We start from the raw sequence: 12,032 nt of genomic DNA, 5'->3' as shown, positions 1-12,032 counted from the left end.
AAACTGAATTTGCATTTGTTTCTTGAAAACCTGAAAAAACTAATTGCAGCATCATGTGGTTTGGGGCCATGTTGTTCAGCTTTTGAACAAATCTAAAAAGATCTGAGCTGTTGCTGATGATCACAGCCTGATGACTGTTAGCAGCACTGATGCAGCATCTCTCCCAGCAGACTGGAAGAAGTTATAATACTGCAGTGTGAGAAATAATACCTGTGTAAGTGTATTGTAGAAACAGTGCAGTATGAGCAGAGTGTTACAGAATAGGTTTTCCTCCCACCCAATGTGTCTGAAATACTGTAAGCCAAAGTGGGATCCTGTTAATGGTTATTTGAATTTCCTTAATATTGTTTCATTTGACCCGCTGTATTAATTTTTGTAATAGGAACTTGCCACAGCAGAAAGTTAAGTACTCAAAAATTAAAAAATGTAGGGATTAAAATATTGGCCAAAGTTGACTTTTAGTCTCATTTCATACTTGTTACTTCAGGTTTCAAGTTCAAACTGATCTCCCAAGTTATCACTTCAAATGCTGGAACAGAATATCAAAGAACACAGGAAAGCAACATATTTTCCATTCAGAAAAAATAAATTATATGTGTTTTCTGAAGCTGTATGAGGCCTGACTTGATTAAAGCTAGAGAAACCTGCTAGGAGACTTTCCTGTCCTGGTCCTGCCAATTCATCACTGTCCCAAAATACAACACCCTTCCTGTTCCAGCCATGGACTTGGTCCAAAACTGACAACGGCGTGTAACGTATTTTTGGAAGATGTGTGTGAAAATCCAATAGAGACGCAGGAAACATCACCACACTCCAACATCTGTGTTAAGTGAACTCTCCAAAGTCAGTATCCTGAGGTCTAGGTGAGGTAATTAGTTTATAAACTGAGTGGTTCCAAGCCTCGTAACTGTCTGGTAATGTCTTGCATTGGCTTTCTATTTCCAGAGCAGGAAAATGGTCTTTAATGTTCCTTCAGGTAACACCCATCCTGTTTAATTCATATGCTTGCCTACCTTCCATAACTTCATGGGGTTGTGTTACTTCCTCTGGCTTCTTCTCCTCATTTTTGGATGACCTTTTAGATGTTGATTTGTTTGCTGGAGGAGTCTTAGGTGATGGCGTTTCTCTGTGTGCTGAAACAAATAAAATAGTCTGTTAATGGGAGTGTTTTTCTTTATAGGTGCTTGGTGTCAACTGTATAAGAAGAAAGTGATTACAAAATTTCAGTGACCATCTCCTATATAAATCTAAGTTTCTCCCTATCTATAGGATTCTTTAAAGTATTATTCAGGGGAAAAAAAAGGAAAAATACCCTTCAGATCCCAAAGTGCTTAATCACAGACGGGAGAAATGTTTTTCCTGGAAGTTTGAGGTGAGGCATTCTTTGCTAATGTGAATTTTGAGGTGGGAAAAAGATGAATTCTGAGTGGAGCTCCACATTCTGAAAACTTGTCTAATTTTTTTTGTCAGCTTCTTTTTTTGACTACAGATGTCTTGGGGCTTACTCACTGTAGTGTATCTCTGAGAGCTACCATATTAGCCAAGCATTTACTTTGATAATCCCCTGAAGATTTAGTTATATTGTAGTTCTTCAGACATGTGATAATTCTGCACATAGTGGTCATTTCAGAGAGAACATCTTAAAAGCAATAGTTTCCTTGAAAGAGACAGAAGCTACAAAGTAGGTATGGACCAAAGAAACAATGCAAGGTCTAAGTATTAAGTTAACTTCTAGTAGGCTGAGTTTTAGGAGAAACTGAAGGTTTGTGTTCAGATTTTCCAACTCTAAAGATTGCATGGAATTTCACTTGCATCCAGTAAGAGCCAGAAAATATTTTTTAATTCATTGTGGGGTAAAATTGTACAATGGGAAGTGAGACCCTCTCTTCCCACTAGCATAGCCTTGTAGAAGGATATTGTTAGTTGTGAGAAAAGCATGATGGAGCTTATGGTACCTGCGGAATCTTTTAGATCCAACTAAGGGAGTTGGTAACTGCCATAGGTATGTATAATGAGCTTTTCACAAAAGGAGTGGTGGTTTTGTCTCATAAGGTGATGACCACGGTATCAAAGGATTTACTTTCATAGCAAGCTAGTACTCGAAGCAAATAAGGTTGGATGGTGGACTATATCCTGAAGCTTTTCTTGAGAAAGAGAGAGAAATTGTAATTGTTGCATAAAAACACTTCGGGAGCTGAATCAGCTTTCAGACGAGTCAGTAGTGGCAGGGGGGGGAATGTTTAACCAGTCCTTAACTGTGTATGCATGTGTATTCTGGGGGTAAAGGGCTTCTGGAGGATAGGAAAGATAAAAATGATTTCTAGATATAAATTGTAAACTTAGCTTCACTGTACAGAACAAAGTGTTCAGAAGATGCAGAAACAGCAAAATTAAAGTTCACTGCATGGCCTTAAGTTATTGCGTTATTCCAAAAGATTTGACAGGTTTCCCAGTTACTCACACATAGCGAAAATACCAAAATACTGAGTACAGTTGTAGGCTGGGTTTCGGGGATTTTTTGTTGGGTTTTGTTGGGGTTTCTGACAAAAATTAATAGCAAAGCTAAGTAACTAAAATACTAGAAGAAACTCTCTAAGATTAGGAGCAGTTGGTTAACTTTTCATTATATTTGAACTGAAGAACAGGTGAAAGAGCTAACTATAGTTTGTGGGCGTTCATGCGTGTTAAGCTCCAGCAGTAAGAGGGAGGAGTTAAGCAACCTCAAAGGCAGCAAATTCACCTAAAGAGTCTTTGAAGATATTTATCCTCTTCTAGACATCCAGTCAAAAAATGTTGAATACAGAGTCTATTTCCGTATAAATTACTATACAACTGAGTAGCAAAACCAAGCCGCTATACCAGCACTTGGGGACTGGGAGTGCTTAGTAATGTGAACCAAATGATGAGCCGTAACTCATCTTGTTTGTTAAACTGCGTGCTTTGGAAATTGGCTGCCTTGGAGGTAGTCTGGTCTGTGAATGCAGCAACCCAATGCCAAGCCATATTTGCCAAGTGTGTTCACAGACATGAATTTAGGTCCATAAGTAGCAAAAAGTTTAAGGACATGATGAAATGAAACATGCTCTGTTGGTGTTTTCTAGACTAGAACTTAATTGCTGGTGTCGTTAAAGCTACATGAAGGTGAAACTGCTCCTCCTCCAGATCTGTGTCTTAGTGCTCAACTAACAAAAACCCATCAGGTTCTGCAGTGAAGGACAGAATAAACAAAAGTGACTGTGGGTCAGAGTAATCCTTCCCTGAACTGAATTTGCAGCCTAAAGGTTAAACGTGCATTAAAGTTCCTCTTGCTGCAGTGTGAATGTGTAACTGCTTCTAACCAGGCAAATCCTACAGCTCCTCCCTCTTGCCCCAGAGGACAGGTTTCTGTGTTGGGCTGCTCTTCCCACTTTGGATTCGAGGTGGGGAGGATCTAGGGGATCTCTTTATATATTTTGCCAGTGACTACAGTAACCCAAAGCAAGTGGTCTGGAGGTTCAAGTAGTGCTATCCCAATGCAGGGTATTCTCCACTTTTGGATGGGTGGGGAATTTAAGGGAGTTGGACCTTCCCTCATTATTACTTTTTTTGTAAGGTGAACTAGACTTTTTACTGCAATGTGTCATTCATTTCCCCCAGCTTCTGTCCTTGAATTGTATTACTGATGTAACTTAAGCAGCATGAGTGGAAGTGCACGTGCGAAACCTGGCCTTGACATGTATTATTCTGGGTGACGGTTCTGATAGTAAATTAGAGTATGGCTAGTGCCAAAAGAGGCTAACGCAAAATAAAACTTTACCCTCAGAATTCGTAACTTGGTGATGGCTTCCAGTATATCTACCTTTATGCATCCGTAAAGTAGTCATGCTTGAGAAAATGGCCAATTTATTTTTTAAATTAGGTTTTGTTATTTTTGTTTTGTTTGTTGTTCAGTAGCTAACTTCTTGTGTCCTAAGAAGCCTGCACAGTTAATGTTTTATGGTAATGCAAAGCATCTATATTTAAATACATCTAGGGAAAATACAGCGATAAAGAAATTTCTTACCCTCTTTACAGTGTTTCGTGTAGTCTGGGCAACATTTGCCGTATCTTTCACAGTCTGCATCACAGTCGCACTCTCTTCCTCTTTCAAAGGCTTCAAAGCAACGTCCTCTGCAGGAGACTGCTGCATAAGGCAGAACAAGAGAGTTAGTATTTTTGGCTAGCTCACATTTAACACTGGGACCTTTCTACAGTGAAGTCGATTTGCTTAAGCTGATGTAAAGAACAGCTTCATAAAATCAGGTGATAATTCTGGTCTGATCCAGAGCTTGTTTGTTTGTGTAACTGTGGGTTTTGGATCAGGCCGTACAACCAGAACTGCACTTTGCCATTGCAGTATATTGATTCCACTTAGAACTTACAGTGGGATAAAATGTGACCTCAGAGATCACTTTAGCTAGGCCCCGCCATTGAAGGCTTCCATTTCCCTAATCAAATAGCAGTTATCTCAAGAATAGTGTTTAAATTCTGGGTTGGATTTTCAAAAAGATATTCATCAGAGTACCACTTTGCATCAAGAGTGATGTGTCTACCATAAGCATTTCTAAAAAATAATTTGCAGAAATAGGTCATGACCAAGTGTACCTGGTGTCTCTGGGCAAATACTGCAACTTAATTGCATGAATGAGTTAATGAAGTTACAGAGTGACTATTCTTGAAATGTTATCCTAGTCTATTTAATACAGTTCTTAAATGATTAGTACTAAAGGAGTATCTGCCATGTTTTGACACAATTAATAACCACATGCTTTTAATATTTCATTATTGATTAACTTCTGACAACTTCAGTTACTACAGTACTTCTGTTTCATATCAAATAATGACCAAATTGTTTTGGAAAGTGTGCACAGCTATTACAGATTTCAGCAAAACATGGTTGCTGTATTTTTTGAGGACAAAATTTGACCCTAAATTTTACATTGCATTAAATTTACATTACATTACAATCTAATATTTATTAACATTAAGTAGTACCTTTAATAGGTACTAAGTTAACTTAAATTGAAGTGATTATGTTAGACCTGAAGTGGATATTTTTTGAGGATGCTTAGCATCTCATAGAATTGAGCCAACAATTAACTATCACTTGGTATTTCCAGAATTTACCATATGCTCTGTTATTCTTGTCCTGTATCTTTTCTGTACATAAGTCTCTATTGAAGTCATTGTCTTTGTGGCACGCAGGGCATAAAATCATATTTTACAATTAAATCACTATCTAGCAAAATTGGGATTACTGTATAGGCAGATTCTGAACGCCTTTTGACCAGTGTAAATGTGGAGTGAGTCTGTTGATGCCAGTGGATTCATCCCACATGCATAGGTGAGAATTGTTTTTATTTTATGATGTTGGGGCAGTTTTTATTCATAAATGATGTCTGGCATTTCTCTGATTTAGTCAGCATCGATCACGCACTAACTGGGCAATGGTCCTTAGCCAGACTGCCTGCATCCTTTAAGGATGGTGCCTACTGTGCTTGCCTGAATTCAATGATTCAGGGTAGAACAGGGAAAACTTCCTCTAGCCTTAAACTTTTTATTAAATGTTATGTAGATGCCAGAATGACTTTAGAATCTGGCCCACAATAAATAAATAGCCTACATAATTAAAATGCCTCAGTATGTACTTTCAGTTATGAAAAGTGCTGATGTCCCTCGCAAATCAAAATCAGAATGGGGAAGACTGAAGTGTGAATTTCCAGCGTGCGTGTCAGAATTAGCATTTTAGGGAGCACTGCGTCTGCATTTTGAACAACACTGGGCCTGTGTTGTTGAATCTGAGTCTTATCTTACACCTGTAACCTTACTAGAACTACAGTGTAGTGCAACAGCTGCAGTTATGTAAATCACTGATACTTTTGACATTGGTGATTTGTAAGAAATTTTTTTAACTCTCAGTAAAACAGTTTGAAACACCTGTATTTATTTACACTATACAGTTTTACATATAAATAAAGCATATAAAATAATACTCATCCAACCATCTTTTCCATCAAACTCTGGACGTGGTTCTGATCTGGAGTCAATTTATATCCATGGAAGGACACCCTCTGACTTTGGATTAGACCCTACAGCCTCCACACGTCTTAAATTTGAGTTGGAATGTCCCAGAATTTCTTCCTGGAAAACCCTGAATTTGCTTTTACCAATTTTTTGTATAAGAGAAACAGATATAGTACAAATGCACTAAGGAGAAGAAAACAAGCAGTAAGTAAACTGTTTCCCCCCTCTTGCCCTGCTCTGCTCTTCTGAAAAGCAAAATCCTTTTCTTGGTGATAACCTGTGGATACACAATTTTCTCTGAATGGGTTGCAAGAGGTTATCACTGAGTTTTTGAGAGGGAGAACAATGCGTGTATGAGAGGAGAACAAGGACACAGTGAACTAAAAGAGACATTTAAGCATTCCAAGGACAGACACTGGTATGGTAGGGAATTGGAGCAAACGGGAGGGAAAGTCTTGCCGATAGGAACTGGCTGTGTTGGGGAACTTACCCACTGTGCAGACTTTCTTGAAGTCAGGGCAGCACTCCATGTAGTGTTGACAGTTAAAATCACAGTGGCAGTCATGCTCTCTAGAATACCCTTCCCCACATCTCCCTGTACAGCTTGATAAATCTAAAATCACACAACACTGGTGTAAACATTGCCAAACCGAAATGGTACGTAAGGATATGCTGAACAGCAAAGTAGTAAGATTTATCTTTTTTTTTTTTCTACAGAATGCCATTTCTTCACTCAGTTTTGCAGAAACTGTGGGCCTGGTGCAACCTCTCCTGAATGCATGTGGATCAGAGGTTTGTTCTGAGCCAGCCTGAGGACTGGCAGCAGCACGCTCAGGTTAAAGCCTAACTTATCCTGTTTCTCCTGAAGATTAATGAATCCCTGAGGACTGGTTCGGTAATATGGCCACACCAGTTCTGGCATCCAAACTAGCCCATGCAGATTTATCTTAAGTAGTGTATCAGCCAGGCACTATATTGTTTTGCAGACTTACTCTCCATCTTAATTCACCCTACGTATGGTTATAGATGGGCACCTGCACTGCTGTACCTGAAAGACTCATTTTACTTCTTGTAATGTTCTACATAATAATCAAATAAAACCAGTTTAGCTTGCAAACTGGTGAGCACTGTCATGATAAATACAGGTCCCTGAAGCCATTTTTATTGACAGTTTTCAAAATCTGCCCGCCCTCTACATTATTTTTTTCCCTGAGGTCAGAGAGGAATTTGGTATCAACTCTGAGGTTAGGAACAGTTGGGATCTAGTCCTGCAATCTTCTGTAAAGTACTTTCTGTTTGTTAATTAGGAGATTACTTATTAGCAGAGTAACATAAAAGCTCATCGCACAACGGCTTTACTGCTAGACTGCTGTAGTGTTGGAAAATGCTAGATAACAATAAATGGTGCAGGTTACAGGTGGTAAGCAAAACGTCAGGAGGTCTGCTTTCAAACTGCACGCATTCAAGCTTGGCAGTGGTGTGTTACCTTCTACTGCCAGATCAGATATTCACCCCACAACAACTCCCCTTCCTACACGAAATCTCTACTGACATAACATGCTAACAGCTTCTTCTGGAAGTGAAACATGCAGGACCACAAGTGAAGCACCCCTAAATACAAACAAAGAAGCTGAACAATCAGCAAGCTAAAACAGAGTTAAGATAATCAGCTGAAACATTGAGGAACAACAAGAAAATAACAAGAAATAACATATAACACAAAACAACACCAAAGACAACTTCAAACAGCACATACTCCATGTGTGTGTACGAAGGAAGACTATGGGATAACAAATAATTATATATATTGTGATTTTGAGCAGTTAGGTATAATGTTTGTTAACACTTCTTTACAAATAATGAAGCGGGACTAGGGAATAAATGAAGTTAATAGACTTGAGTTAATGGGCTCTTAACAGGGGAGTTGAAAAGAGAAGCTAGGCATCTTTCTTTATGGATATGTGCCCAATATATTGCACCCTTCTTCCCTTATGGGAAGAAAATACAGATAAGTCCAAAAAGTAACACCTTTTCATTTGTTTATTTGTTTTAAGTTTATGACTTGTAAGTTATGAAGTTACTTCTAAGGAAAATGCCTAAATGGTTCTAGTTGCTATTGGCAACAGTTTTGATTTTTGCTGAAAATAGCGGGAAGGATCCGATCAACTACAGAGGGTGCAGTGTCAGACTCCTCTGCCCTGCAGGTCCAATCCCACCTCTGCTGTGCCCTGATGAGCTGCTCAGATATGCAAATGTTATGTCTTCTACTATCAAGTAGTAATAAATTATTTTCTACCAGCAAGTAATACACAATGTTATCACCATAACAACTTCATAGCTATTTGAGAACTGTGACAGCACAGGACTTGCCAGGCTGCAAGTTCTTCTGTTTCTTCATAACGGTGCTACTTGAGTTAGAAATCAATTACAGAGCTTTGAGAGTAAATAAAAATCTGTAGTATTAGACAAATAATTGCCAAAATTGGCCTTGGTAATAAGTGCATTTAATGGCAAAGCACTTAGCACAGTATAGACATTCCTTTCCCTGAGCCTATTGTATTTAAATATTTCTAACCAAATTATGTGGATATTGTAATTTTAGATTCTTCCTTGAATCATACTGCAAATCACTTGGGCTAAATATGTCAGTCTGAGGGCAACAGGATCTGTACAGAAAAAGAAGCAGGTTCATACACATTTTGCATGATATTCATATTTATATGTTATTCCTCCAAAAAAAAGGACCATGCTGTGCCAAAATATATATATGAAAATATTCAGTGATGATAAAACTGAATCATAATGCCTGTCTGAATAAATATAAAGTTCTAGAACTTAGTATTTTCATGAAGATGCATTTGAAGCATTCTTAGTATTTGTCAGATATCCTAGACACCCTCCCCTCAACTTTGTATGTTACAGTACCTTCAGAAGACACTTCTTGAATCAAAGACAGTGAAAGGATCACCAGGGATACACAAACTATGTTCCATGTGATCATTACTTTCAGGTACGACATCATCCCTAAAAAGAAATAATCTCACATCATTACATGCAATTCAATTAATCAGTTCATAATTTTCAAAAAATTGCAGTGCATATCTTTATACATAATACTAGTTTAATAACAACATAAAATAATACTAAAATTATTCAAGCACAAATTGTTAAATTAGAATTACTCCATAAATCCTCCCTTGGTTATTAGTTGATTAGCTGTTAAATTTTGTAGTAAGACTAGGAAAATACATTATTAACAAATAACAGAAGTAATTTTTGCAGTAATTTTTTGCAGAATTCTATTATGTGAAAACTACAGTCAGAGTCTTCTCCTTTTAACATGGATGCACTTCATTAGAACAGTTTCTAAGGTTATAATACTGATAAATGTAAAGTAAAAAAAAATACTGTCAAAACATTAGTTATTAAGCAACATAATTTTATAAACCATAATCTATCATTGAAATATTAAGTGTTTCAATTTGTCAAATGGAAATGTAGGATAAAAGTAAATCTTCTTTCAAAAGGAAAACTTGTCTGTTTTTTCTGTTCCAGTTCATCATTTTCCTTTTGAAGAAGAGCACTTTGATCAAAATGCTCAGAGTAGAGATAGGTATTACACTTACCTAACAAAGAAGGTGTCTGCTCTCAGTGATGTTTCTGATGCCTTATATATTGCTTTGTAACTATGCTGAGGTTAACTAATTAGCTTGTTAAACAAAACCACCAATGACAGCTTATGACAGCAAACTTTCCACATGAGTTGGAAGATGTCCCAGATGACTAGACTAACACAACATCTGGAAAACACTCCCATTAAGAAAAATGATTACAGAAAAAACTAAATAGGGACTTACTAGTCAAAACACATTTTGATTACTGAGTGAAATGAACAAATTGTCCTGAATGCATCTGGAAGGCATTAGATATATTGCATAGCAATAAAAAATCATTGTAGGCAAATGCTGAGTATATTTTCTTTCCTGTCAAATGTAGCTTAGGTGACAGTAGCCTAAAATTATGCAGTATTATCTGCTACTGATAGTGTATCTTCTCCAAAAAGTTTTGAGATCTAATTCGTGCAGTCATAAGTAATTTGTTAGTTCTGCACTAAATATATAGTACTTTTCCCTGAACTGAATGGAAATTTTGGCAAGGTATTGGCTAGAAATCAAAGAATTTATCTGAATCTCAAATTTATTAAATATAATATATGTAAAGCATAAAAAATGAATGAGAGAGACTTAAATTGTTTCAAAGGTCTTTGTGTTTATTGCTTCCAGATTCGGGGTACTGGAAATGGTTATTTGCAACTGTGTCTCAGAGCTAAAGGAGGTTTCAATTGAAACTTTTAATGGTCCTGACTCTTGGAGTTTGGGGGGATTTTTTTATTCAGAAGCTATCCTAAAGGCCAGGGAACTTTGATAATTCTGTCTCATGATATTACTTGAATCCCAAAGTAATTCTGTTATCCCAAAATAATAAATATGGTATAATGTGCATTGATCCCAATTGAGGAAAGCACTTAAGCATGAACTTGAGTCTCTTCAGGAAAATAATGTAGACTCCTCTGAAAAGGAGTGGGTTTAGACATGTGCTTGAATGTTTTCCTCACTTGGTCTGATGATTGTGCATCTTTAGTATTTTTATACTAGAATTTCTTTCTAATTTCTGTATTATCACAATAGAGGCAGTTTCATTCCATCTTTCTGCATTGTGGACACTTCTAATTGCTTTCATATCACAGTCACACTTCAATTAATTGATTCCAGGTAATAAAAGGGTGCTTTTTCGTTGCTCTAGGAACACATATAATCTTTGTAAAAGTTCCTAGAGTTATTTAGACAAGTGTTAAGTGGGAGCACTTACATAGTGTTGATTTGCTGTTCAAGGTTCTCTGCCCACTGCTAACCTGCTTATGAAGTAACTACTTCTCTACTTTGTGGAAAAGGGAACCTGAGGCTCTGAGATTTTATGGAGTTTATTCAAGGTAATACACAGAAGGAAATATATATTACATGTCTCATAACAAGAACTTCAATGCTGTCTTTAGTGGAGCTGACTATAAGCTTGATAAAGAAAATCTGTGGTTTGAGAAGAAAGGTACCTGTATGGATATTTAAAGCCTAGGGGAGAAAAAGTTGTTAGGGTAGCTAAATAGGATCAACATGATGAGATCGGTTTTCTAGAAAAGTACTAAAATCCTCATACCTTAAATAATTTATAATTTGATCAAGCAAACCATTTAAGACTACATTACTGAGTATATCCTTACTTTGATATCCATGATATGGAGAAGATTTGTTGACTTTTCCATCATCTGACAGCCAGTACAGCTGTGAGTCCCAGTTAATACTGGCTAGCTACCTGAGGTGAAAGAATATATACACAGTAGTAAATAAAAAGTAACAGAAGCTCAAAATTATTATCATGCTTCTGTTAACATGTCAGTACTCAGTTAACTCATATGAAGACAATTAGGTGTATACACAACTTGAAAATATGGGTAGTTATGATTGGCTGCTACATTTATTATGTGTTATGGATATGTTCATTTTGGTAGGGTTGTATTGCTTCATTTCTCTTATGAACTAAGTTTTTGGATTGTCAGAGGTGACATGGGGTTGAGTGACATGAGATGAGTTCCCAAACTGTAGTTACCGGATTTCAATTGCAGTTATCTTCATTTGGAGTGTGTGTTTGTTATAGTTGAATGACTGTTAGGTGGTCATTAAAGTTTCTTTAGCATTAGTTATACAAGCTTTGAATATAAACTGATACTGCACAGTGTTTCCTTTCCTTCAGGTCAATGTAATTTTAGCTAGCAGCATCTGACAAAATATGCTGGATTTTTACCAACCTGTGTGGGTTTCATTTACTTTTGTGATACATGAAAACTGAGGTTCTCATAAATTTGCTGTTATCTGTGCAGAAAAAAATGTATTTGAAAGTCTTTGTATGGCTCTTCCTTATAGTACTTTTCTCTATGT

At 37.0% G+C, this 12,032-nt stretch overlaps 1 protein-coding gene across 1 annotated transcript in view; it reads right to left on the bottom strand.

Annotated features, from left to right (window-relative positions):
• The window catches only part of PRG4 (proteoglycan 4), a 19,375-nt gene extending 9,659 nt beyond the window's left edge, over positions 1–9,716 (bottom strand). Inside the window, exons 1-4 of the mRNA XM_009324660.1 lie at positions 9,669–9,716; positions 8,968–9,066; positions 4,043–4,162; positions 1,014–1,133 (exon numbers count right to left, since the gene is read on the bottom strand). Of these exons, the coding sequence (XP_009322935.1) occupies positions 1,014–1,133; positions 4,043–4,162; positions 8,968–9,064 (337 nt within the window). The 5' untranslated portion in view covers positions 9,065–9,066; positions 9,669–9,716. The remainder of the gene's footprint in view (positions 1–1,013; positions 1,134–4,042; positions 4,163–8,967; positions 9,067–9,668) is intronic.
• Positions 9,717–12,032: the final 2,316 nt, after the last annotated feature.

This window comes from Pygoscelis adeliae, unplaced genomic scaffold (genome assembly GCF_000699105.1).
Source record: "Pygoscelis adeliae isolate BGI_AS28 unplaced genomic scaffold, ASM69910v1 Scaffold126, whole genome shotgun sequence".
Classification (NCBI taxonomy): Eukaryota; Metazoa; Chordata; class Aves; order Sphenisciformes; family Spheniscidae; genus Pygoscelis; species Pygoscelis adeliae.
The sequence above is the reverse complement of the archived record's forward strand: the minus strand, read 5'-3'. Positions and strand labels throughout refer to the sequence as shown.